Raw genomic sequence first — 27,825 nt, 5'->3', positions numbered from 1 at the left:
TCTGCTGTTGCCAAGCTTCAGTCTCTCATTTCTCTTACATCACAGCAACTCCAAAAATTGCCCACTTGACTTGATAGCGGTATGCTTAGTCCTTCAACAATTTATTTATCTTAGTTTTGGTTGTTCATTGACTGATGTTACATCTTTGGGTCTATTTAGTGAAGTCTTTAAAAATCTCATACCCTTCTTATAACATGCCCTTCACACAAAAATTTCTAGCTATGATTTTCCTTTGCTTACGATTCTTCAGTTACTTTTTGTTTTGTTATTATGCTGCTATGGATGCCTTTTCACACAAATATTTCTAGCTGTCATTAAGTGTTTATTAATATGCTTAAGAGGCGGGACTTCATATGTGAAGAGTAGGACAACCACACGAGTTGAGTCTTGCCACTCTTAATTTGGCTTGCAGTAGGACAAGTATGGACGCTTGTCGTATGAAATGTGGTGTTGGCCTGGTAATATTGACCTAAACAAGAGCAATATACAGGAACTATTACTACTTCTTGGTAGGAAACACTGATGATCTTCTGACATCATTGGTTCTTGCTAATTCTTTGATCACTGATGGGAGCAACGATGTGATGGTAGGAGTTGAGAAGGCCTCACAAGATTTTTCTTTGGCCATTGCAAGAGTAAATAAATGAAGGAGATTGTACCGTCTCATCACTGCTGTTGCAGTCTAGCCCAGAATTTGCTGAGTAGTTTTGTTTAGCAGAAGTGAAAGAGGTGAAGAAGCTGAGTATGAGTAAGCTAAGCAAGGATTTGACCCATGGTGGACGGGTTTTTTCACAAAAATTGAGTGATGGGTAGATAAAAAGTTTAGGATTTGAAAATGATAATTAAAATGGGTTTAGCACACTAAACATGTTTAAGGATTATAAGATGCTGTGAATATTAAACCGTTACCTTGACTTCTATTGGCCCAAAAATCAGGTTTGATGCTTAGTTTTGTCTAAACAAAAATATCTGATTTGATTTATTTTGGAGAGTACAAATATATAACAGTAACCTTGTCTCGACCCAGTAATCATGTTAATTATGCTGTTATTGTGAAGACGATAAGATTATTTGAGTCCCCATCTGACAAGATTACAAGCAAATTTATATATTTATGCTTGGCCGTGTTTCATGTTTGTTTGACGTTTATATTTACAAGCTAATAGAGTTTCTAATTTCAGTTGCTTAAGAGAAAAATTCTTTCATGCAGTTTTTATGCTTATTTTGGAATAAGATGCAATTCTTTGTCAACTTAGCAGTTGCAGAGGTTGACTGTCTAATTGCTTTCGTATTAAAAAGCTTGGTAATCATCATTAGTCACTCTCCTTTTGACATGGTTTGCACGCTTTTTGATCTCAGTGGCTTAAGCATCATGATCAGACAGTGAGTTGGGTGGATACTGTTCCAAATTTCAGCAGCAACTGAATGAAATGAAGTATAGAAACATTAAGCTGTATATAATTGCACCATTATCTTCATGAAAATTGTGAAAAGACTTGTCAATATCTGATCTATTTTGTAATAGACTAATTTCTTTAGCTGTCTATTATTGTATAAAAGTTGTTACATACTTGTTCTTTGTTTTGAGATGACTATGTTTTGTGTAATAGACTCACTTTCTTGCTTCATGGTCAAATTATATATCCGAGAATTGTTCGCTCCCATGTTTTTAGACCTTTGTTTCTTCATAGATGGTGAGCTGGGTGTCGGTGTATTTTAGCGGCCCGCGTCCCACGTCCCACTTAGTGTCGTTCTACGACAGAACCAGCGTGTGACGTTAACGGGTTGAGGGCGGTTGGACCAAGACAACGTGTTTTTCGGACTACAATTACTATTCTGCGATAGGTAGTTCAGTATTTTAGGTGGTCATTCGACACATGCGTTTGCCTCTAACGGATAGAGGATCGTTATTTAGAAATAAAAGTGAAAAAAAGAAAAAGAAAGATGTCTCCATAAACGATAATATCATCCCTACGGTGAAAAAAACAATCCTATAGAGCTCTTATTGTTTATTAACTCACAGCTTAAAGCTTCCACACGGAGAGAGGAAACGGAGTGGCGGGATCTCATATCTATTATTCTAAACACAATCGCTTTTGGAGAGGATTTCTAAACATAATCGCTTTTGGGCGAAAGAGATTAGCTCTCATTTAATTATTAGATGGAAGATGAGAGGACACCCTTAATAATAATAAAAAATATAAGATCTCATATGTGTTATAGAAAGTGTCTGCTGTCATTAAATTATTATGGTTTTGTGATGGGATGTGTATACAAAAGGCCGAATAAAACAAATAAAGGAATTAATTAAATTTAATTTCAAAACAATTTATGAATAAAGGAATTAATTTTATATTATTGCATGCACGTTCTTAATACCCAAAATAACAAAAATTAAAAATAGTAAGATTTTGGGTTTGGTGGGGAGGAAGAAAATAACAAGAAAAGCAAAAAAAAAAAAAAAAAAAGGCTGAACTTCTTTTTCTAGCAGATTTTTACGTTACCATCTCTGAGTAATTAATAAATACTAACGTTATACCCATGCTATGCATGGTTTTAATATATAATTTTTTTTATTAATTTTAAATTTTTTCATTTATAATATTATTAATGATTTTTTATTATGTCCAGTGGAGGCCTAATTGGAGAAATATGTCATATATCAAATTAAAATGCCAAATAGATATGCCACGTGTTAACTGTCTAAGGAAATAATGTTTGCTTTATATATATATATATATATATATATATATATATATATATTTTGATATTGACGTGCCTCTCCTTGTTTTTGTTAGAGTTACCCCTTATAATAACTTTCTTGGACGGTTCTTTTTATCCCTTATAATAACTTGTCGGTGAGCCATTCTTAACTTCTTTTCATTATCAGTATCAGATAAATAGGGTTCACGTCAATGGTTTGGTATCACGTCTAATAAGACTCCCATAACTTTAGCTTCAAGTGATACTTGAAAAAGACAAAATTTGCATATAAATCCTTTTAGATTTACCAATTCAGAGTGGAATTTTAGCCGACAAATTTGCATCAGACTGTACTGAAAAGAAGGGGTAGAAGACTTTTATAACTTTGTCTTTACCCCAAAGAATGGATACAAAATGCTTCTTGCTTGGTGCTGAACAAGTAAGTTGCAAGGCCACTGTCATACAGCCAGGTCAATTTCCACATTAACTCAATGTGTGACTTCTTTCTATTACATATGTTGGGATCTGTGTATATATTTCTGTGTTGAACAAGTAAAATTGCGAGTTCCATTTTTCTCCAACATGGGCGTTTTTCATCATGAGGAGTCACCAAATCCTTCCAGGAAATGTAAATTCCTGTCTGCAACTTTCAAGGATGCATTTTCCAATTGCCGCCCTTGTGGACGGATTTCGAAGCCAAGCCCGGATGTGGAGTACTCAGCCAGTGACATAGATTATGAGCAGGAAGTACTCACTTTTAACAATTTTATAAACATAATCTTCTATCTCTTGTGTTTTCAGGTTATGTTATGGTGTGTGTGACTTTTTTTTTTGTCTAGGTTCTTGTTTCAGAAATCCGAAGCCGAGCCATGGAAAAATCTAGGCAAAGATCATTTGTTCTGACTGATAGTTTTTCTTGGGTATTTTCTCCAAGGACCGGGGAATTGTTCTTGGCTCCGAAGATTGTGAAGCAAAGGGAGGATGGTGATGAAGATGCTGATGATAAAGAAGATGATGGCGATGAAGAAAATGATGAAGAAAGAGAGGAATTTCTCTCTGTTGGGAGTTGTTTTACGTGTTGTTCAAGTGCTTTGAGCAAAGAAGTGTTTCTATCTGTGCAGACAAACTTGTCTCGCTGCTCAAGCTTTAGTGAGCTTATTGACTTTAAAGATTTTCCAAGGCGTGATATACTTCAGGAGTTATGTCACTGTGAAGGATGGCCATTTGGTCTTTGCAGGAAAGCTGTGTTACTTCCACCTTTGCCCAAGTCTCCGACAGAATCTTGGTCTTGGCGTAAAGGCAGCAGAATAGTAAAGAATTAAAATGGCTCGAGGGCGAAGTGGATGGGAACCACAGTTAGCGGCTACCTTCCCTGAAAAAGAGTTGATTCTGTCATTAAAATTTAAAACCCCAACAGAGATTGAGGAAACAAAAGGCAATTTTTCCTACAATAGAATGACCCAAATTAGAACTTGCAGAGTCCTGGATTTGAAACCAAATGTACCAATTACATTTCTGTTATAATTGGAAACTGATCAGTGTTTTTATGTTTTTTAAACAAGCTACAAAAAGCTATTTACCGAGGCCAGTCAAAAATGCTATTTACCGAGGCCAGTCAAAAATTTACCATGATAAGCTCATTTTTTCACACAATCCTCCAGTAACTGAGTTACTGCACCAAGTAGTTAAAAAAGCATCCTATAATTAGCGAGACAATTACTCACCTCTTAAAACACAACAATTGCATTAAGATAGTAGCCAGTGGCGTTTTTACATAAAAATCATATGATCAGACAGCTTCATTTGACTCGACCAACCAAATGATCACTAAGAATTAGCAGTAGCACTTGTTAATTTTTCACAGCACGAGCATATGAAGTTCAGTAAACGGCATGTGTCTGAGAAATTTACAAATTTTTATACAATAAATCATAGTAATTGACTACGTCATCATTAGCTATGGTGTGAATGGAAGACGGGTCCAAAAACGTTATTAACCACCATAAAACTGGAAAATAAAGAAATTCTCAAACTGGATGAAAACATTTCATATTCAATTGGTGACATAGATAAGCTCTTATTCAACAGGCGTCAACACAATTTTGAAGGTTTGCCTGAAAGAACCACTCAAAAACATGATTCCAAACATAGAAAGCTCACAATTACACCAGATCCTTCCCACAATATGGCACTAAGATCTTTGCTCAACATAAGAACCAGCAAGTCCAGAAGTGCCAAGAACAGTAACCTGCAACCAGAAGATCAAATCATATTAGGAAATAAATTATTACCTCAGCACTCATCAATAGGATCACAAAAAATGAAGGAACAAAGGCTTAAGGTTGCCCCACATTCTTTGGCTCAGGGCTCTCCTAAGTGGCTATATCATTAAGATATGAGAACATGTGACTCCACATGATCTATTTTACTTGTTGCATATTCATTTCTCTAATAGGCAGTATTTACTATATGGTCCCCAAAATAATGCTTTTTGACACAAAACACTAGTTTGATTTTGATACATAATCTAGCAAATATGGGTGGCAAACTGTGTAAGGTTTAGTGGGTTTACAACAGTGAAACAAGTCCTAGTACCTTCCCCCACTCTGAACCAAGCCCACTGCATCTCATCTTCAAGTATATCATTTTTGATCCCAACTCTGTCTCTACTTTCTTCCGCAAATAACTCTCATCAGGTCCAAATGCGTCCAAATAGGCAGAATATCGTTCATAAACAGTTGAAAGTGCTTTGGTTAACTCAGATGACAAGGGCCTTACATTCTGCATAAAAATTACATCCATCATACAAATAATCACCGAGACAGAAAGAAAGAAATTGAGCATGAAAACCGTGTAAGTTATAGTACCTCGCCACTCATTCCAATGCTGTCATCAAGTTCCATTTTCAGAGAAATGAGTATGCCACTGAATTCCTCAACTGCTTCAGCTGCACGGAAAACATTCTTCAGGATCTCTTGGCCAGCATTGTCATCAGTCTTTTTAGACAATGCATTCTTCACATCGTAGATGAGAGGGTCAGGAAGCTCATCCCAACTTGCTGCCATCAAGTCCTTGAAAGCTCTTTTAATTTCAGGATCCTGAATGGCAGGCAAGTGACTTACATCCTGGCTAAAATATCGTGTACTTCCGATTCCCATTGCAAAAGAAGATCTGAAATCTGTATGAGTTTTCCACATAAGAAATAAGTTATGATAGTTATCACTCACAAAATAGCATTAATATAAAAATAATCCTCTGTCTTTCCCTAGATGTTAGTGAACACTTGCAAGAGGGCATTCAATATCACAAAGAACTGGATGTTTGGATTATTGGATACTAACTGAAACGTGCAGATAGAGACGCCACAGGTTAGGTCCATTTATCCAACACGAAAGCAACATACTTTAATCCCACAATGATATGCCTTAAACATATGTTTTACAATCATAATATCCAAAAAAAGACAATAAAAAGAAAATCCCCAAATCAAATTAAAATTAGTGATCCCGGAGAAACAACCAACTATAACATAAGCAAATATGAAGTTCTATGCTTTGCTCGTAAGTTGTGAATCCATAATCGACCCAGCATATTTAATCGCATAAGGCTAGCTATAAAGGGCATATAAACATCCAGCAGAGCTATTTGAAATATATGCAAAAAGATCCATTATCCGAAAAATTAAAGAAAAAAACTAAATTTTGACAAAGGAATTGCAGACAACAGAATTCGATTAAAAGCAAAACATAAAGTCACCACAACCAAGTCATAATCGAATCAACAATCAACTTAAAGCCCATAAACTTGAGAAGCTACCGGATATAAAAAGAGAAAAAAGTGGGAAACAAAAGTACCGGAAGGGGTCGAAACGGAAGGCGAAGAAAGACTGAAGATGGATCGAGAAGCCAAGAGGTGGCGGAGCTGGTGGTGAGTAATAGCGGCGAAACGTGAAGAACGGAAAGAGGCTGCGCGGCATATGGATCTAACTAACATCATCTTCTCCATTTTTTTCCCCGATTAGCTGCAAAGCAAACTGGTAGAATGCAGCGATGTTTTATTTTTATTTTTATTTATTTTTTGTAACGTGTTTTTGATGGGGTGTAACTGAGAATCAGAATTCAGGAATGGGCAATTGTAGGAAAATGAAAATAGTATGACATGACCGGTGCCGTTTCTTTCCATTCCATCTATCTTTTCTTTTCTTTTTTTTTTTTTTATATATTTTTTTAAAAAATAGTTTCCAGTCACAGTTCAAGCGATTATAAACTGGGCCAAAGTGAATAAGTGGACCTTAACTATGTATTTGGAGTGTAGAGCCCAATGGGATTTGACTTCCTTTAATTTGTATAGAAGGAAGGAAACCTTTCCGTCCCACAGGAAAAGTTTTCCGTTCGACCAGAACGACAGAAAGGCCTTTGAACGGCACAAAATTACTCCATCTCAACAAGGAAGATTCGAATTTATTTTAGTATTTTATTCTATGAATACTTGAATTCAAACTTAATAATAAATAAATAAATATAAATACCAACGGAAACTATTGATCCTGGAGAAAATAATAAAAAAAAATTGTAAATAAATGTAAATAAAGATGAGAGGATGAGAAGTATCATCTATACAGATATCCACAAAACACCTCTGCCTCTCTCTTTCTCTCTAATTTCCATGGCTTCAGCTTCAACCAATGATCAAGAAGTAGCCTATGAGCTTCCAGGTCTTCTCCGACTTTACAAAGACGGCCATGTTGAGAGACTCCGCAATACTGATGTCGTTCCACCATCATCTAATCTCTCTGCTGGTATTTCATCCAAAGACATCACAATAAATATTTATGAACCCAACATCTCTGCTCGCCTTTACCTCCCAAAACTCAACCACCCCAACCAAAAGTTCCCTCTCCTCGTCTACTTTCACGGCGGAGCTTTTTGCGTCGGTTCGCCATTCTGTAACAAATATCATAGCTACGTGACAAAGCTCGTAGCTGAAGCTAATGTAGTTGCAGTTTCTGTCAACTACAGGAAAGCGCCGGAGCATCCTATTCCGGCGGCATATGAAGATTCATGGGCTGCACTCCATTGGATAGCTTCCCATCGTAACAGTAACGGACCTGAGCTATGGTTAAATAACCATGCAGATTTTGGAAAAGTGTTTCTAGCAGGAGAGAGTGCTGGCGCTAACATTGCTCATAACTTGGCTTTAGCTGCTGGTTCTGAAGATTTGGGATCTGGGCTTGGTATTGAGCTTTTAGGAATTGCATTGGTCCATCCATATTTTTGGGGGTCGGATCCAATCGGTTCGGAGGCAGCCGATCCAGATAAGAAGGCACATATAGACCGGTTGTGGCCATTTATTTGCCCGTCAAACCCGGATAATGATGACTTGCGGATCAACCCGGTGGCATTGGGTGGGCCTGGCTTAACTGGGCTGGGATGTAAGAGGGTGTTGGTGAGTGTGGCTGAGAAGGATGTGTTGAAGGATAGAGGGTGGGTTTACTACCGGGTATTGAGTGGAAGTGGGTGGATGGGTGTGGTAGAGATTGGTGAGACAGAAGGCGAGGACCATGCTTTCCATTTGAATGATTTGGAGTCTCAGAAAGCTAAGAATTTGATCCAACGTCTGGCTCATTTCTTTAATAGAGATATGCCTTTTCTTTGATGTTAACTAATTTCTACTTAAAACAAATTTTATTTGTAAGTCATTTTTCCTGAAGTTTTGTTAAAAAGCTCTCATCTTTCTAGTTGGGATTGTCTTGAAAATGTAAGCTATTTTACATTTCTAAAATTTCCATCCTCAAATACAAATAAAAAAAGCCAGCAAGATTAACCTATGTTGCTCAAGTTGTAATCTTAAAATTCAAAGGTTTCCTCAGGTTTAAATTTGTCTACCTTAAATTTAAAATAAAAAATCTCAGATTAGATTTGCAACCTATGAAGAAGTTTGCACCAAAAGATTTACATATATAATTAAATATAACCAAACTACTATACAAATTTGAAATGGCTTCTAAGCAGCAGTCATCCAACAGAAATCCTCACAATCACACACGTGGCACATATGTCCTTGGCTTACAAGAACTTCAAACACAACGGAATGCCGCTCAGCACCAATCTCAGTTTAGATGACCTTTCAATTCTATCTCTCCCGTTGGTTAAGCAGATGTATCTGGAAGAAAAAAAAAATCGTAACAATTTATTAATTAATATAAAGTGAATTGTTATTTGCCTCTTTTTTTTTCCTTTCCATTAGCATTTAGCAATTAAGATTAAGACAATCCACGTGTCCTTAATTAATTCCATGAAGTCTAGAACTATTAATGTGTATTTACCCATATTTTTTCAACAAAATGGTCAGACATGTCCTCCTTATAACTAGAAACTTGTTTTCAATTAAACATGGTAAAACAACCGTAATAGTATATATAAAATAACCTTATTAACTAAGTATCATAAATTTTTTTTTCAAATTTATTTTCTCACCTTGGGGCTTGAGACTAGCTCCTAGTCCTAGCATAATTATTAATAATATAATGTCTCACCAAACGAACCTATTGTTCCTGTCCATAAAAACCCCATCTTGCATCTTTGGCCTTAAATTTCTTTAACTAAACACCTCTTTTTACACCTCGCCTTCTGTCCCTGTCTACTGTTCTTTTCTCCTTCCCAATGGCTCCGGCCAAACAAGTATCCCGTGAAGTTTTTCCTTACCTTCGAGTATACAGCGATGGAACGATCCAGAGATATGCTGGAATAGAAGTTACACCCCCAGGCTTCGATTCTCCAACTGGGGTTTTCTCCAAGGATATCTTTATAGCAACGCCAGAAACCACTCTTTCCGCCAGACTCTACAGTCCGGCGGCTACTGATTCCATCAAGAACAATAACCAAAAGCTTCCTCTTTTAGTTTATTATCACGGTGGAGCCTTTTGCATAGCATCACCTGCCGAGCCCAAATACCACCACTGCATCAATCAGCTTGCTTCCCAAGCTAAAATCATCGTTCTTTCTGTTGATTACAGGTTAGCTCCGGAAAACCCTCTACCTATTGCTTATCAAGACTCATGGGCTGCACTTGAGTGGGTGTTTGCCCATGCTAATGGAGATGATGGAGTTGATAACATTAAAACCGAAGCATGGCTACACGATTATGTAGACTTTGGACAGATTTTTTTAGCAGGTGACAGTGCTGGTGCTAACATTACACACCACTTAGCTTTAAAGGCAAGGAATTCGGATCCGGGTATTGGAAATATCAAAGGTATTGTTATGATCCATCCATATTTCTGGGGAAAGGATTCCATAGGAGAAGAGAAAATCGATAGTATAAGAAAATCAATGGTGGATAATTGGTGGACGTTTGTTTGCCCGTCCAACAAAGGGTGCGATGATCCATATATTAACCCGTTCATCAATGGAGCTCCAAGTCTTAAAGGGCTGGCTTGTGATAGTGTCCTTGTCTTTGTTGCAGAGAAGGACATATTGTGTGAAAGAGGGAAGCTTTATTATGAAAATATAGTAAAAAGCGGATGGAAAGGAAAAGCAGAGATTGTGGAGACAAAAGGAGAAGATCATGTTTTCCATATTTTTAAGCCAGATTGTGAGAATGCTCATGTGTTGATGAAGCGCTGGGCTACTTTCATCAACCAAGCATAGTAGAGTAACTTTGCTTTGTGTCAATTATATGTATAACTTTACAGGTAGATTTGCAATTCCAAAATCTAAAGTATTTACTTTACTGTAACCTAGTTTTGATTTTAGATTTGATTGTTTGCCTCCTTATATAATGGTTGTCGCTTTTAATTAAGATTGTTGACGTGAACATTTGGCTAAATAAAGATTGGAACAAAGTTTGTAAATTAAAATTAAAGAAATTAATTTTGTAAGTAATCAACCGTTTACTTTGAATAGAAATGATTCAGATATATATCTTGAACAAGGGATCCTGTATTCAATTTTTATAAATAGAAAAATCTTGGTTGTCAGTTCGTCTATAATATAAATTAAAAAAAATATTATTACAAGAACAACTTACCAATAAATGGGGATGAATTTTTCACTATTTAGTTGTTATCATTATTTTGATATTTTTTTAAAAAAATCTTCACGATCTTAAAAAATAATAAACGATATATCAAATATAGTTTAAGGGGTATGTTTAATTTTTTTTTGGTAGAATTCATTCGGTGTCCAAAGTTTATTAACCAACTAATCTGCATTTATGTTATATAGACCAAAACAAAAGGGCACCGAGCTTTCTACTAAATTTTAAAGACTCTTTATATTCAAGGCTAAACTTCTAGTTAAATAGAGAAAAGACTATTGTCATCTTACAAAGAAAATTGGAGAACAAAGCTCAAAGAAAATTACAAACACATCAGACTCAGAGGATGGGCAACCTGTAAATGTTGAACTAATATTAGCCAATATTACTTGTCAACTGCTCGTAATTTATTGTCGTGACCAAAGGTTAGCTATTAGCGACAAAGTAATTACACACGACTGTATTTTTACCACGAAAATCGAAAATCTTCAACGGTTGGGGGACCCACAAAAATCTTTGTAAGTACATGCAAGATAATAATGACGGAAGCATGAAGGAAGAAATAGTAGACCTATGTGATTTGGAATTCAATTCTCCTGCTGCTTTAAGAAAATAAGTATAGAAAGCAATTGCATTTTCTGTCTCTTGGTACATTTTACTATTCCTAAAACTCATTTCAGTCCATTTCAATTTAAGTAAGTGAAATAAAGGAAGAGAGTGTTTCAACTTCCAACGGTCTCTGGTCGATACATTTATTTCCTTTTGGGTTGATATTGAAACATTAGTGGGTAGGTTCTTCGTGGTATGATGTGCATGTTAATTAAGTTGCAAATCTGATATATAGGGTATTGCTTTTTAGGGAGCTTCCTTCCCAGACAAGAGTTCTGGAATTTCCACAATAACTGGAAAGCTCTCTGATATCATTTAATAACAGGGAACATGAAGTTGGAATCGTCGGTGATGGCTAATATCATTCTGGCTGCCTCCATGTTTCCGTCCGTAAATGTCTCATTTCATCATCTGTATTGTGGGTGTCAAAAAGTCATCGCCATCATTAATTAGAAAAAGACTAGAATTTTCCATTATTTGATTAATCAAACTTCTCTAGCTACAAATCTTAGCTTTAAGGGGCTATATTTCTTCAACGAATTAATTTTATGTGCAGAATTTCCTGGGTGGAATTGTATTTTTGTTTTTATTAATTTGACAAACATAATGTTATATAAGCTGTTGTCTGTTGTCAGTGTTTTTCACGTGTATGACAAATTGTATGAAAATAACGTCTTCCAGTTGGGTCGTGTATGCAATAGCCACCGCATAAGTAAAGTGAATTCCCACTTAAAAAATTAAAAAAATAAAAAAGAAAAAGAAAAAGAAAGAAAGAAAGAAAAGTGAACTTGAGACGGGTTTTAGATGTTGATTTCCTATGTAACTTTTGCTTTTTTTTTTTTTTTTTTTTTTTTTTGAAAATTATGTAATTTTTGCTCGAGTTTAGAGGTTACACCGATAATATAATAATTAAGAAAAACATATCAGAAGCTCCTAAAGTTTTCAAGTTTGAATTATTAATTTTGTGAAAATTTATTTGTTCATATTAACCGCTTAAGATATCATTTATGGCGAGTATAATGTTTTTCCAACCCATAAAAAGAAAAAAAAAAAATCTTCCAAGGATTAAATCGTTTGAGAAGTCAATGCAACATATAAATTTCATAGGTAAATAACGTAAAACTGAGGAGCATTTCCTTAATAATTAGTACAACTTTTGACCGCCGTAACAATGAGATCCTCCAAGATGACAAATGCACATGGCGCAATAAATTAAGAAAGAGAGAAAAAATCTCGCTTCGTTCCTCTTTCTGGAAATTCTCGAATCAACTGGTGCATAAACGGTCAATCACAAATTAGCTCTGCCTTGATCAAGAGTCTGAAGTTATATGTAGACTAGAGCTTCAAGGAAAATAAATCTTATCTTCAAGATAAGAAAATACTTTTCAAGGAAACTGAGATACATCATCATCCTTGGTTCTCTACCAACACATTAGCTTGAAATTTCAAATATTCATATAATAAAGATAAGTCACTTAAAAATTTGAATGAAAAATACAGCAGGGATTTGCTTTGTTTTATGCCAGAAAAATTCATCTTCGCAACTCTTCAAGATGGCATTAAAAACCAGTTTACTTGCCCATTTCAGTTGAAGTTAATTCTAAAATTCCATGAACAATACGTCCAAAAGCCAGCTCACAATAAGGGTAGATAGAAATGACAGAAAAAAAGATAGCCTCGCATAGAAATAAGATATTTGTCATTCCAACAATTAAATTTTGTCCGTAGCTACGGATATCCAAACATATGAAGCTACAATGCATAGTCCACTAGAACAAAAAATGAACTGAAATAAATTCGGATATAATATAAAAATCCAGGATCGTTCTACTTGAAACAGAGAATACAGCGAAGCAAGTAAAAGTAAGGGATTTTAGAGAGAATATAGAAATACAGATAATCTAGAACACAACTGTGTCGAGCATGGTACCCAAAGTTTGAACTATGTTTGAAGACATCAAGTTAGAGACATGCTCTTCAAGGTGCTTCTTCGCATCTTGCCTTCCCACATTTGCAATTGCTAGCTTCTCAGGTGGCAGCTCATCTTCCTCTTGCACTGCCTTGTTGTATTTAATAGCTAAGTTCAGCATCTCCTGCTCATTCCAATATGAACCAATATCACATTACTAGGCTACTGATAAAATATCACTACCATATTTGCTTACTACCCACCAGACGTGCATAATGAAATTAGAATGGTCCATATTGAGTCACAAATAGGAGAAGAGAGGTTCATAAGATCCATTGAGAACCCATGCAAAGAATAGAGGACGCACTTAAATTGTTCGATGGCAAACCATCACTAGATACCAGATCAGATATTAACAGTAAATTTAAATCTTTAACCCCACTCTGCTTTGGGTATAAAATATCCAATTGTATGGTAAGTAGGATAACAGACAAGTGAAATGCCTCACAGTAAAGCTGACTTTTGACCACTCAGGTTCCCTCATTTAGTGGACAAAAAAAAAAAAAAAACAAAACAAAAAAAAAAAAAGAAAAAAAAAAAAGAAAAAAAAGGCTACGCATGACATCTCATGACTCGATGCAAGGGTAGTAAATTCAATACCCATTAAATTGCAAGAACACAGAACAAAAACAGTCAGCTCTAGTTTTCAAATAATCACTCACCTGAACAGTCTGCTCATTGGTTTTAGAATGAGTATCAAACCGCCTAAGGGTCAATCCATCTGTCCACTTCTTCTTGTGCAGGTTAAGAAGCATTTTTTCCTCAAGTTCATTCTTTCTGTAATTAATGGCTATCGAGTAATAGTGTCGGTTCAATCCATGTATCAATGCCTGAATTTTTTAAGAAAAGCATGTCGAAGTTATATATAGCACAACAAAAAACAAGAGTGGTGGGGTTGGAAGTGAGAAGGGCAAAAAAAAAAAAAAAAGAAAAGGAAGGTCAGCATTGGTTATGAACTCACCTGAATGGAAGGTTTATTTAGATGCCCAAGGTTGGAAGTTGTCTGCCGTGGTTCTTGTCCAAGCATCATTGTTTGAGGGTTGATCAAACGAAAAGCATCAATTACCACCTTCCCTTTAACACTCTGAATTGGGTCCACCACAACTGCCACAGCCCTTTGATTCAAAGCTTCAAAACTCTGCAAATAATATCAAACATCATAAGTGGTTATCAATAGTAATAAAGAGCTAACAATCAAATGCAAGAAGTTGTAATTAAAACTGATCCCAATTAGAGTGATCAACTTAGAGTCATTGCAACAATCCAGTACGCATGACCTGCTCAGATCAGTAGTCTACAATCTCAAGTCTTCAAGATTAAATTGCATCGAACTTGTAAAAGAACAAATAATGTTTTGAAAGAATGCTATAAATTTCTTCTGGTACAGCGTATGTCAAAATCTTAAATCTTTCCAACCATGAGATTGGTAGAGAGGAGATAAATTTTTTCGTCCAACTACCAATGAAATGTCAAATTGGAACAAGCCTTCCTGTTCAGTGATCACAAATTCACAATTGCAGTCCTCAAATCCAGGAAATCTTAATCTAGAAATTCAGCAATAACATATATCATACATCAAAAATCAAACAGCATTGTCAAAAAAATGTTTTAAGATCTTATGTATAAATGTTTTCAACATTTGTACACAACATATTCTAGTGTCAATTTATGCTGTCCTGACCACCTACAGCACTCCTTCTATCAGAGGCATAGCTCTCCAGCCATCTTATTCATTATTTGGATGCTAAAAAGGTGCAAGTAAATCATACTAGTAATAGTAAAACGTCTTTGATGCTTCCAGAGAAGCCAATTAGAGTACTTAATCTAATAGGTTTCCAAGTTCAACAGAAGACCTTTCACCATTTCTCCTTAACAGGATCCCACCAAAATTTCAAGTCTGGGGTGCCTATGCTACTACCAGGCAAAGACTGGTGCTCAACCAAAAAACTGCAGAATTAAAAGGGAAAAGAGAATGGGAGGGGAAAAGAAAAAAAACCGATACAATCCAATAAAGAGGTAGCATAGACATGAGGTCACGCATGGATTAGAAGCATTGATACTAAGTGAATAATAGACAAACCTGTTGTGTGTTTATATCAACACCAGAGAGCCAACAGCCAAATCCAGGATGGGAGTGATACCATCCAACAACCATCTCTGGCCTGCAACACCAAACAAATGAAATAAGCTACTCAAAGAGGTGCAGTGCATAAAGTGAAAGGTCCAGCAAGAGGACCAAAAAGTTGGTAAGTAACAGAAATTATGATTTTTCACAAAGGGCATCCAAACCACCAACTTCAGCTACTTGCCACAATATGGGATATCTGATAAATATGACATAAGATAGTACAGAACCCATTGCTTTTCTATTGAATTACAGTTAAAATTATTAATTTAGATTATCAACCATCACATTCTACCACATTCACATGACTAATGCTTTTGAAAGTTACAGATTTGTCCTTCGAAGGTTCCTAATTAGAAATCCTCCATGAAGAACCAGCTAGAGCTAATCCATCTGGCGCTAACAAAATTGATCCTTGTTAAAATGGCACACCCCGCAAAACAACCAACTCCAGCAAGTTGTGCAACAAAAAGTTTCTCCAGAAGACTAGTGTATATATACTAAGGCAATTCAACTGTTTTTTTGCGAGGGAAAAAAAAACCAAATATCAAATGAATTTCCAATATATTCCAAAACTCATCATATTTAATATAAACCAAATTGATTGAAGAATACCTTCCTGTCTGTTTGAGCATGTCAAGCATATTAGTCTGAAATACGTGATCAACAGCTTCAACGCTAACACCAGTACCGCTTTGCGGCATTGCAAATACATCAACAACCCGAACTGTGTATTCATCAACAAACTCTCCAAGCATCAAGCCCATCACTTCCATGGGGACCCCAGCTCTTCCTATTATTCACATAAGCCAAATCAACAGTTAAAAAAAAATATCAACCGAATTTTATTTCCTAACCAAGTCTCAAAGAAGCCAACGGAAGCCAACAATAAGAACACCTAAATCATCCATCAAGAAGAATCCAACATCGAAGACAATAAAATTTGCACAATAAGCATATAAACACCACGAGGCATAAGGGAAAATAATAATTGAGATCAAATTATACAAACATGATAATGATACACATCATCAAGTAACAGAAATTTCAAATTCAAACTTCAATTAAAAGGCAAGAGCATACTAGTAAATAATCCAAATCCCTAAGTTACATCAAATATATGCAATCCCAACGCCTGAAGCACGATACTTAGTCAGAAAAAAATAACGCATGAGATCAATAAACCCTAACTTCGGTTTCAATTTCAAATAAAGAAAAATTTGAGTAAAACCCTAAAATTTTACTTTGACAAAAAAGTATCTACAAGTCTAGATTGTTGAGAATCATACCGTGTTTGAGCATTTTGAGGAGTGCGAGTGAGGAGATGTACACTTGCTCGGAGGAATCAAGAATTGGAGAATCCGGGGGCGGATGACCTAACGCACCTCCAGCACCCGCAAACATTCTTTGCAGTCTCTCCATACCGGACATTTTCTCCCACTTTCTCCTAGACAAGCAGAGGATCTGGGGGGTTTTCTTTAGTAGCAAGACAAGGCTTCTGTAATGAGAAACTTTAATGGTTCTGGTATTTATATAAGCTATTAAACTGCAGCTATAAACACTAAACAGGGACTAACTTGTGCGAGTGGATTTTGCTGTTATGCCCTTGTATATTCAAAAAATTACAGTAAACCTGCGTCTATCTGTTTAATAGAATTACAAAAGAGTTCTTGTCGATTATAAAGAATACAATTGTTATCCTTATATTTGGCGGAATTTACCATTTTTTCGACCATATACGGTGGCATAACATTTAGACTCGCATTTTAGAAAATTGGGGCAAAGTTGGACTTCAATTTTTACAATAGGCCTAAAATTTGTTTATTGGAGGCCCAAGCTAAATCCAGTATTATCGGAATTAAGTTAAAGGTTATGTTTGTCGGGAGCTTTTTAAGTAGTTTTAACTGTTTTGATATTTTTATAATATTTGATAATATAATATTTAAATTAATTTTTAAAATTAATTGATGTAATATTTAATTTTCAAAATTTTATAAAAAATTATTTAAACCGCTAATAGTTAAATGCTAAAAAAAACTAACTAATTTCGCTTAACACGAATTTCCACGACGGGCTATAGTAAGTTTATTGGGTGCTAGAGCAATACCACTTTTTCGGCTCATTATGAACCTCCAAGGCCAATTTACCAAAAAAATTCAAGCCCAATTAAAGTTGGTCCGGAATCTGCTGGTAGGTCTTAGTATATTTATTGGCCTAAAGTGACCAATATTTAGATCCATTATGAAAAAATCACTTCCATTTTTTAGACCATTTTGTCCCGAATTCAGTGTAAACAAGCGAGTCGAGCACGAGCCTTATAGGCTCAAAACTCGACAAGTTTAAAACTTTTAGGCTCGAGTTCAACTCGTAAAATTTTAAATTCAAGACTCAATGATCGAATAAATTTAAAATAAATATTATATATATATATATATATATATATATATATATATATATATATAAGTCCAATTAGTTTCGACGAGCATTAAAACTGATCATCCTTAAGATGGAGTTCGATTCGAACTGAAATTTTTCAAACCAAGCTTGAACAGCTTGTGAATCGGCTCGAATCATTTACACGGAAATTCCCCAACTGTAATTTAAAATTTTGCTAGCACATAAAAAGCACACATATTTACCGATGGCAGTGCATGCTGAGCCCAGTTTAATAATTTTGTGAGCCATATAATTATATTAGATTTGATTTGTGCATCATATATATTAAATTTTATTCTTTTCAGTCCAATTATAGATAGATTCTTCACGGACATGAATATAGCCAGGTCTAGTAGTCTATATATACAGTATGAACCAAAATGTGGATGGAGAATTGCAGGTGAGCATACGTGTGAACTGTAGGTGAGAAAAGTGTCTAGAGCAAAATAAACAGCAAATAAATTACTTAATTAATATAGAAATTTAGACTTTAACGTGTAGCTTTGAGTTGGAGTGAAATTCATAGCAAAATAAAATATACCAGCAGAAATAATGAAGTAAGTGAAGGGTTCATTGTGGTTTGAACGATGGAAACTTTTCCTTGAGCTTGCAGACAACAGAAAAACTTCTCTGTCGTCTGGAAGACAACGAAAAATTTTTTTAAATAGTAAAAGTTGTTCTCTGAGACAAGTGCATAGTTTTTTTTCGCTTATTTTGATCACAAGCAAATAAATTTGAGTGATAATACCACATATCAAATTCTTTATTCAAGAACTTAGGGAGCCATGGTGGTCTAGGGCTAAAATATTTGATTTCTGCATCACATTATTACACTGGACATGGAGAATTGCAGGTGAGCGTTCTATGGGATTAATTTGTAGGTGAGAGACTTGTAATGGGACCAACGACAGAAATAGTTAGTTTGTTAGTTAGCTTGTGAGCTCCAAGTTGATCCTTGAAAGCTAAATTAATTAAGGAATGCAAATTATATATAAACCATAAATGCTTAAATCATTTCCAGAAAATGCTTATATCTTTTTTGTTTTGGGTGAGAAAATGCCTTTGTATCTCCGTTAATTTCATCCATATATATCATGTAGGTTGGCCAAAATATTGTCAAGGGAGAAGCAGCTTCGTGAAGCTACAATTTTTCTGAAAGAGGTTACTTATACTCATGTGATTTTTCTGAAAGAGGTTACTTATACTCTACTTAGAGGTTACTTATACTCAAGTGATTTTTTCTGAAAGAGGTTACTTATACTCTACTTATGTGGATTTAATGTAACAGCTAAAATTTAGACTTTTTACATGTACCTTTCAATTACTGTCACGCGTTATTATAATTTTTTTAAAAAATTACTAATAAAATTAAAATTTATCAACCAGTTATATTTTAATCGATCTTGAAAGAAGATGTATTCCATATCTCATATTGTACAATGACTTTCCTATATATAGTCATACAGCTCAATACCCTAACTATATACAATTAGGAAACTAATCTATATAAATCAGATCAAACTAATTATACCAACAGAATATTACATATTCTATTACACCCCCGCAGTCTGAGGGTTAAAAGGACGAACACTAAGACTGGCTCTGAAATCTTCGAAGAGAACTTTAGGCAAACCTTTGGTGAAGATATCAGCAATTTGAAACTTGGAGGGGAGATGACTTACACGGATTTCGCCCTTCTGAACCTTTTCGCGAACAAAATGTATGTCCAATTCTATATGTTTAGTTCTTTGATGTTGTATCGGATTGGCTGATAAGTAAACCGCACTTATATTGTCACAATGAACTAAAGTAGCCTTCGAAATGGGACAATGAAGCTCTAACAACAAATTCCTTAACCAACAGGACTCGGATACAGCATTCGCAACACCCCTGTATTCAGCCTCCACACTAGATTTGGAAATAGTAGGTTGGCGCTTGGAAGACCAAGATACAAGATTATCGCCAAGAAACAAACAGTAGCCCGAAGTTGAATGGCGGGTATCCGGACAGCCGCCCCAATCAGCATCAGTATAGGCTAGAAGAGTGTTTGTAGCAGATTTTTGCAAATGTAAACCATAGTCTAGCGTACCTTTAATGTATCGCAATATCCGTTTCAAGGAATTCATATGGCTTTCAGTTGGAGAATGCATAAAGAGACAAACTTGCTGGACCGCATACGAAATGTCTGGCCGTGTGAAAGTCAAATACTGAAGAGCTCCAGCTAGTTGGCGGTACTGCTTAGAATCAGAACAAGGTATACCCTTTGTGGAGCTCAATTTTCCTTTAGTATCAACAGGTGTAAAACTGGACTTGCAATTGGTCATCCCTGCTCTTTCTAAGATATCTTCGGCATACCTCTTTTGAGAAAGAAAAATAGCATTTTTAGAATGAGTAACAACAATCCCCAGGAAATAATGTAAGCAACCCAAATCCTTCATTGCAAATTCCTGTGCCAATAGATTGATTATTTTCTTTCGAAAAGCCACAGAGGAAGCAGTGAGTATGATGTCATCCACATAAAGTAACAAATAGGCAATGTCAGCATTATGGCAATAGACAAATAAAGAAGTATCAACTCGGCTTTGTTTAAAACCAATAGTGGTGACATATTCTGTAAACCGTTGATTCCAAGCTCGGGGGGCTTGCTTAAGGCCATAGAGAGATTTCTGTAATAAGCAAACATGATCAGGGTGACTTGGATCTCTGAATCCCTGCGGTTGATACATATATACGGTTTCAGTGAGGTTGCCATGAAGGAATGCATTCTTGACATCTAATTGATGTATTTGCCATGAATTAGCCAATGCAAGACTAAGCACAGTTCTAATAGTAGCAGGTTTCACCACAGGACTGAATGTATCAGCACAATCGATTCCTTCACGCTGAGAACGACCATCACCTACAAGACGAGCCTTATACCTTTCAAATGAACCATCAGAATTTAGTTTATGCCGAAAAATCCACATAGACCGAATAACATTGACTTTAGGAGGACGAGGTACTAAAACCCACGTCTTATTCTTAAGGAGAGCCTTATATTCCTCAATCATGGCATTTTTCCAATTCAAATCATGAAGAGCTTGTGTTGGATTTTTAGGAATGGGAGACAGAAGCAACTTGTCAACATGATATGAGTGTTGATATTTAGGATTGGGTTTGACAATTCCATGTTGACTCCTAGTTACCATTCGGTTTGGAGGAGGTGGAGGTGGAAGAGGTGAAGAAGGTGAGTGAGAAGACTGTGACTCGACAATGGAGGAAGTAGAACCGGCTGGATTACTTTGAGAGTAAATACGATGGATTTCTATTGGTGTTAAGGTGTCATCGAGAAAATCATAGGAGTTAGAACATGGGAAACAGACAGTAGAGAATGGAAACTGTTGTTTATCAAATTTAACATGGCGACTAAGAATGATTTTTCCAGAAGACATGTCAAAACACTTGAAGCCCCTGTGACAAGAGGAATTTCCCAGGAATACACAAGGCAAGGATCTATTGGCTAATTTATGAATAACAGATGCAGGACGCAGCGAAAAACAAAGACAGCCAAAAACCTTAATGTTTGTATACGAAGGAATTTTGTGATACAAAACTTGAGTTGGTGACTGAAATCCTAATATTTTGGTGGGTAAAATATTATGGATATATGTAGCATGGTGAAGAGCATGATGCCAATACTGATGGGGTGTGGAGGAATGGGCTAGAAAAGTGCGAATAGCATTATTAAGTGTTCTGATTTTTCTCTCGGCTTTACCATTTTGGGAAGAAGTATAGGGACAAGAAAAACGAAATGTTATCCCATGCTGAATACAAAACTGATGCAACAGTTGGTTATCATATTCCTTGCCATTATCACATTGCAATTGTTTAATCGAGGTTTGAAATTGTGTGGTAACAAAAGCATGAAACTGAATAAATTTTACAGTAACCTCAGACTTGCGTGAGAGGGGAAAAACCCAAAGGAAATTCGAAAAATCATCCAAAAATAACAAATAATATTGGTGCCCTGAAGAACTAAGAACTGGTGAACACCACAAATCACTATGAATTATTTCAAAAGGTTTATGAGTAACATTAAACGAATCCTGAAAAGGCAACCGAACAAATTTACCAAGAGGGCAAGAATGACAAAATTCTAACTTGTCCTTATTACAATCAATCAATTTATTTTGTCTAAGAGATTGAAGAATGACTTTGACAGGGTGACCCAAACAAGCATGCCAAAGATTTGGCGAAACAGCAGAGAAAGCAGACTCATGACCAACGCTAGGAAGATGGAAAGGATATAAATCCCCAGAACTCTCACACCGCAGAATTTTGTTCCCCGTCGGAAAAACCTTCACAGAAAACCCAAACGGATCAAACTCAACAGACACCCAATTATCAGTTGTAAATTTACGAACAGAAATAAGGTTTTTAATCATGTTTGGAGCATGCAAAACATTACGAAGGTGTAAAGTGGGATTAGAAGGAGACAGCTGAACATTACCATGACCTTGAATTGGAATAATATGCCCATTACCAACAACAATACCGTCTTTGCGGCTCAATTTAGAATAAGAGGTGAGCGTACCTGGACTTGCAGTCATGTGAGAAGTGGCAGCTGAATCCATATACCATTGTCCTTCCGGCGACTTTAAAGACATGTTGTGCAAGGCCTGTTCGATATCAGTCGGAGCATATTCAGTAGACTGAGATGGGGCAGCAGCAGTGTAAAAAGATTGCTGTGAAGGATGAGACCCTAAAAGTCCTTGCTGCGGTGCTCGCGATGGACGTTGAGGCCAAGGATTTGTTGGATAGGGACATGGTGGCGCCATCCACGGCTGTGATGGGTACCAGCCATTCCACGAAGGGAAATTCCAACCAGACGGCGGCATGTAAGGAGGAGGCTGCGGATAAAAAAATTGTTGTGAGTTCCGAAAATTGCCTCGACCCCCACCAGAATTCGGATGATTCTGATTAGTCTGATACCCACGCTGATTATTACCACGCTGTTTCCCTTGCCGCCGTTTGCCTTTGAAAGTGGCTGGCACTGGAGCCGGATCCTTGTAAGAATCAGATGGAGGATTAGTAGCAGCAGTCCGCATAAGCAACGCAGTATTATTCGTTGCCTCTGATTTAGCACGTTCGGCTTTCGTAGTCTCATCCAAAATAAGCATAGAACAAGCTTGTGCAAAGGTAGGCATAGGTACTTTGTTCTGAACAACAGTAACAAAACCATCATACGCATCGGTAAGGCCGGTGAGGAGTCGAAGAACCATCCTCTGATCACTAACCTTTTGATCAACATTGGCTAGTTGATCAGCCAAAACTTTAAGACGACGAGTGTAAGCCTTTGCGTCCGGAAAATCTCTCAGATGAGTATTGGCGAACTCAGTTTCGAGATGAACTGCACGAGCAGTTTTATTATCCTGGAATAAGTTGGCAAGATGATTCCAGGCATCAAGTGCAGTATCCTCTGGATTTATAATGGTGTTGAGGAGATCATTAGAGATCGTACCATAAATCCATTGGCGCACGATGTTATCAATACGAACCCATTGCGCTTGTTCATCAGCCGATCGTGATACGGCACCCGTTGGAGAAGTAATATGATCATGGGTGAGTGTAGCTTTGGCATGAATGGTGAACAAGGTAGCCCAATTGTGATACTGGGCAGATTCATAATCAAGGGTTAAGGGAATGGCTAATTTGATATTCGTGATGGTGGTGGCTGGGTGAATTTTGTCCGCCATCAGAAAGGAATAAAATTAGCGATGAAGAGAATAAGAAGGAATAGAAATAGAAGAAGAAAGAAGATCGATAGAAGAAGAAAGAAGATTGATAGAAGATAGGTATCGTTCACGGCTCTGATACCATGAAAGAAGATGTATTCCGTATCTCATATTGTACAATGACTTTCCTATATATAGTCATACAGCTCAATACCCTAACTATATACAATTAGGAAACTAATCTATATAAATCAGATCAAACTAATTATACCAACAGAATATTACATATTCTATTAGATCTTCCCACTTATATAAAAGAAAGTGGGAGGTTTCAAATTCCAGATCTCTCTGTCATGGTAATTTCTTATTCTATTTTGAAGCAAATTAAAACTTTTTTATTATAAAACTGGCAAAAGAATTGTAAATTTTGAGAACCCAATAACATCCTTTTGTATATTTACAGTGAATATATATCAACACTACAAAAAAAATGGCATTTTGCGACCGACCAATCGGTCGCAAAATGCCAAAAAATCGGTCGCTAAATCAATTAGAGACCGATTTGCGACCGATATTTGTCGGTCGCAAAAATGCTGGTCGCAAAATATTTTGAGACCGATTTTTTCGTCGGTCGTAAATTAGCGACCGATAAATTGGTCGCAAAAAATTCTGTCGCAATTAGGTCCCAAATCGGTCGCAAATTGTAAATTTAAAATTTTTATTTTCGGTCGCTAATCGGTCGCAAAATTGAAAAAAATAAAAAAAATAAATATTATTAACCCATAATATTGTTATAATTTATATTATTAATGTTACTTTCAGCACTTGACCATGTTGGTTACACCACCGCTTGAAACTGAAAGAATGGTTCCGAAGAAGGAGAGGTTTTCGGTACCGCAGTTGGGACAAGGGCCTTAGAAAATCATGTAATTCTTTAGTATGTCAAGTTGGAAATCGTTTAATCAGAAGAGAAATAAATGCAGATTTTTACCTTCAAGATCAAAAAGTCTTTTACAATTGCATTTGTGAAAGACTAAGCTAACCAGACTATGAATGGCACCGCAGCAAACCATGTGAAGATGAAGCTGAATGGTTCTAGAAGCTGCAACTCAACAAATTAGAAAACTTTACATTGAAGCTCTAACTAATGATTGTCTTATCAGAATCTTTTTCATAAAACCAAAAGAAGAAAAAGAAGAATGAGTGCTGTTTACCTCCAGAAGATATGTTATTTCAAATCCAGTCAAATCATCCAAGAAGAAAAACCTGTACAAAGAAAAAGAAAATGAAAGTTATTAGAATCAACAAATTGTGAACTTCTAATGTTTAGATGGAATCTCCTTCAACAAAGATTGTCAAACAGATAAAATGAAAGAATTGTAGATTAGTGAAGAGAAAAGGAAAACGACTTACAAGCCTAATGCAACAACAGTTGCAGGGACATACAACATGAACATCTTTAAATAGTCAACAGACAGGTCACTGTAAACCTGTAGAAAGACGGTTGAGCAGGACAAGTAAGGTTAACCATTAGAATTGCAGGACATGGAAAAAAAGAAGAAGAAATAATCAGATTAACGTCTTGAAGTGAAATAATTAATATAAATGATAATGTCAGGGTTAAATATAAATAAAATGCTGCATTAGAAAAACAAATTTGCAGAGCTTACCTACTTAGAACTCAATATTGAACAAGATTAATGTACATAATTACAAGCACAAGAGGAGAGAAAAATTGGAGCGATATGCACCTTTCTACTACGAAGACTGCATCGAGGACCCTCAACTACGATATCACTACCTTCTTGCTGCAGAACAATTATTAATAAAAGATAAAATCAAAGATATACATGAAGGAAACTGCATTTATTTGCACAATTTCAGTTGGTGGCACTAATATATTTGTAATTGGAATGTTATAGATGCGAACTTTCTTAGTCTCATCTTCAACTCATTCATATGCAATTATAAACTAAAAGGAAAGAAAAGAAGGAAGAATAGGAAACAGAAAATATAAATGTAACTTCATTTTATATATATACCAGCTAAAGCATGCCTCATGTTCCCAAAACGCACACTAGTCCAAACACCACGGTCTAGCCTATGTTGGGCAGCCTTTGCTGATGCAAGTTGAAATCCACTGCAATAGGAAGAAAAGGTTGAAATCAGCATGTGATTGGGATAAAAACATTAATAAAAGAAATTAATATAAACATTAATAAAAGAAATTAATATAAACAATTGAATCACAAAAAACTATATATAAAAACCAAACTAGTAATCCAGTACCTCGAACAGCCAAATACTTATCCTGGATTTGATTATAAAGAAACAAACAAGCTGAGGCATATATTATCCTCCTTATGTAAAGGTAATGCATTTGGACTCCATAGTTCTAAATATACAGATATGTATTTCTCTTCAGATGCTTTCTTGTTTCCTTTAGGGTAAAGAGAAAGTCTCCAGCATCAAAACATGTAGGTGAAAAACAACAGCAATTAAAAATTAAATACTCAATTTGTCTCCAAAACTGTGAGATTAGAAGTTTGAACTGCAGTTTGAGACCCAATCGCCCAAAAGCAATAAATAAATAAATGAATGCCCCAATTTCTGGGCAGACAAGCATAAAATGCTGGCAAATAGAACCCACAATAATAATAATAATAATAATAATAATAATAATAATAACAATATTATATTTTAATAATAATAATAATAACAGTACCTAATTCCTAATCGCAAACACACACAAAACTTACCAAAAATTATTATAATAAAAACACATAAAATGGCAAAAAAAAAATTGAAAAAAAAAATCGCAAAACTTACCTCAACTTGTATCCAAATAGCAATGGAGTGACCGGAGTTGCAATGGAGCGGAGATGGCGACGTCAGGCGGGCTGGAGCGGCGTCAGGAAGGGCTGGAGCGGCGTTGCGAACAGAGGAGAGGAGAGGAGGAGGAGGAGAAAGAAAGAAGAAGAAAGAAGAAGGAGGGCGTCTGGTGTTTAAAGCAGCCCTAATATTTGTGACCGACTTGTCGGTCGCAAATTTCATTAATATCTGTCGCAATTTTTAACTCTGCGACGTTGTTTTACTTCGCAATAAAATTGCGACCGATTTGCGACTCAAACTGTCGGTCGCAAATAATCGGCGGCAAATCAGTCACAAATCGGTCGCAGAACTTATTCTTAATTTTGAAGCGCGCAATTTTGCGACGGAATAAAACGTAGTCGCAAATCGGTCGCAAATCCGTAGTACATTAGTCGCAAACTGAAAAACAAACTCGTGGAAATTTTTAGCGCTACAATTAGCGACTGTTTGTCCATAGGTCGCAAATCGGTTGCAAAATTGCGACTGATTTGAGTCGGTCGCAAAAATCGGTCGTAAATCGGCGATTTTTTTTAGTGCAATACTTCAAATTTCATAAATAAGAATTGATTTTTTGAATTTAAAAGAAGTCATCCATGAAGTGACCTAGAAAGTGAATCTGCTGCTTTTCATCGAGTAGTTCTGCAAATTTATAAGACACTATAATTACCTATTCATTTATTACCAAGTATTGTGATGAATAAACTACTATTAACATTTTATTATGGTAAAAAACTTGATAAAGAAACGTTTCATTTCTTTTGATAGCCTCCTCGTTAGTGCCTGATCAGTAGCCTCAAACCTACGAGTCTCTAAGTTCGCTCTTAAAGCAAATTTCTTTGTTTAATAGCCTTTTCCCAACTTCCATATAACATTCTCCAAATTTGCTAACACAGCATCAACGGCGAAATAATTTTTTTTTTGCTTTAATACATTGTGATTTGAAAGATCCAATAAATTGAAATAACATCATAAACTATACAACAGGAGTTAATTCTTGCTAGAAAATTTAGATTGGAGATTTAAAAACTAACTACAACACACATGGTTTAAATATTAAAATTAAAGAAAAGAAAGAGAATGATCATATGTTAGTGTTGTTAGGCATCAGCTCTAATACCACTTGTTGGGCATCAGCTCTGATACCACTCGTTAAGCACTTTCAACCACTTAAGAGAAAATTGACACATCGAAAAATAAAAATGGAACACACATAAATTTACGTGGTTCACACATTGAAGTCTTCTAAACCTGGTTGAGAGACAGACAGACAAGAAGCTGAAGTGTATGAGGACAGATAATGGTGGAGAATGCACTTGGTGGCACACAAAGTGTTTCCCAAAAAAACACCCCAAAATAATTTC

The 27,825-nt window shown here is 35.9% G+C and overlaps 5 protein-coding genes, 1 long non-coding RNA gene and 1 other non-coding gene across 7 annotated transcripts; 4 read left to right on the top strand and 3 right to left on the bottom strand.

Moving 5' to 3' along the window:
- Positions 1-1,205: 1,205 nt before the first annotated feature.
- On the top strand, positions 1,206-1,626 carry LOC105633662 (uncharacterized). Its single transcript, XR_016322415.1, has 2 exons — positions 1,206-1,267; positions 1,360-1,626. It is a non-coding gene; the product is annotated as an uncharacterized LOC105633662 (long non-coding RNA).
- A 1,481-nt stretch (positions 1,627-3,107) lies between these two features.
- LOC105633663 (uncharacterized) lies at positions 3,108-4,264 on the top strand. Its single transcript, XM_012216293.4, has 2 exons — positions 3,108-3,450; positions 3,543-4,264. The coding sequence occupies exons 1-2, from the start codon at positions 3,286-3,288 to the stop codon at positions 4,023-4,025; spliced, it is 648 nt and encodes a 215-aa protein (XP_012071683.1). The 5' UTR covers positions 3,108-3,285; the 3' UTR covers positions 4,026-4,264.
- Positions 4,265-4,712: 448 nt separating this feature from the next.
- On the bottom strand, positions 4,713-6,858 carry SDH5 (succinate dehydrogenase 5). Its single transcript, XM_012216294.4, has 4 exons — positions 6,558-6,858; positions 5,571-5,881; positions 5,299-5,484; positions 4,713-4,951 (listed from the first exon to the last, which is right to left on the bottom strand). Exons 1-4 carry the CDS (start codon positions 6,706-6,708, stop codon positions 4,895-4,897), a joined length of 705 nt encoding a protein of 234 aa, XP_012071684.1. The 5' UTR covers positions 6,709-6,858; the 3' UTR covers positions 4,713-4,894.
- A 423-nt stretch (positions 6,859-7,281) lies between these two features.
- LOC105633665 (putative carboxylesterase 2) lies at positions 7,282-8,484 on the top strand. The gene has a single exon (XM_012216295.4). It carries the CDS (start codon positions 7,303-7,305, stop codon positions 8,356-8,358), a length of 1,056 nt encoding a protein of 351 aa, XP_012071685.1. The 5' UTR covers positions 7,282-7,302; the 3' UTR covers positions 8,359-8,484.
- Positions 8,485-9,119: 635 nt separating this feature from the next.
- On the top strand, positions 9,120-10,440 carry LOC105633666 (putative carboxylesterase 2). Its single transcript, XM_012216296.4, has one exon. The coding sequence runs from the start codon at positions 9,366-9,368 to the stop codon at positions 10,350-10,352; it is 987 nt and encodes a 328-aa protein (XP_012071686.1). The 5' UTR covers positions 9,120-9,365; the 3' UTR covers positions 10,353-10,440.
- Positions 10,441-13,031: 2,591 nt separating this feature from the next.
- Positions 13,032-16,961, bottom strand: LOC105633667 (Mov34/MPN/PAD-1 family protein). The gene is made up of 6 exons (XM_012216297.4): positions 16,733-16,961; positions 16,059-16,236; positions 15,399-15,480; positions 14,280-14,456; positions 13,981-14,148; positions 13,032-13,442 (listed from the first exon to the last, which is right to left on the bottom strand). Exons 1-6 carry the CDS (start codon positions 16,872-16,874, stop codon positions 13,251-13,253), a joined length of 939 nt encoding a protein of 312 aa, XP_012071687.1. The 5' UTR covers positions 16,875-16,961; the 3' UTR covers positions 13,032-13,250.
- Positions 16,962-24,415: 7,454 nt separating this feature from the next.
- LOC105633669 (uncharacterized) lies at positions 24,416-26,580 on the bottom strand. Its single transcript, XR_016322710.1, has 6 exons — positions 26,423-26,580; positions 25,636-25,733; positions 25,345-25,401; positions 25,007-25,083; positions 24,808-24,859; positions 24,416-24,695 (listed from the first exon to the last, which is right to left on the bottom strand). It is a non-coding gene; the product is annotated as an uncharacterized LOC105633669 (transcript).
- Between the last annotated feature and the right edge of the window lie 1,245 nt (positions 26,581-27,825).

This window comes from Jatropha curcas, chromosome 9, assembly GCF_041381405.1.
Source record: "Jatropha curcas cultivar XTBG-Jc1 chromosome 9, XTBG_Jcur_1.0, whole genome shotgun sequence".
NCBI classification, from domain to species: Eukaryota; Viridiplantae; Streptophyta; class Magnoliopsida; order Malpighiales; family Euphorbiaceae; genus Jatropha; species Jatropha curcas.
The sequence above is the reverse complement of the archived record's forward strand: the minus strand, read 5'-3'. Positions and strand labels throughout refer to the sequence as shown.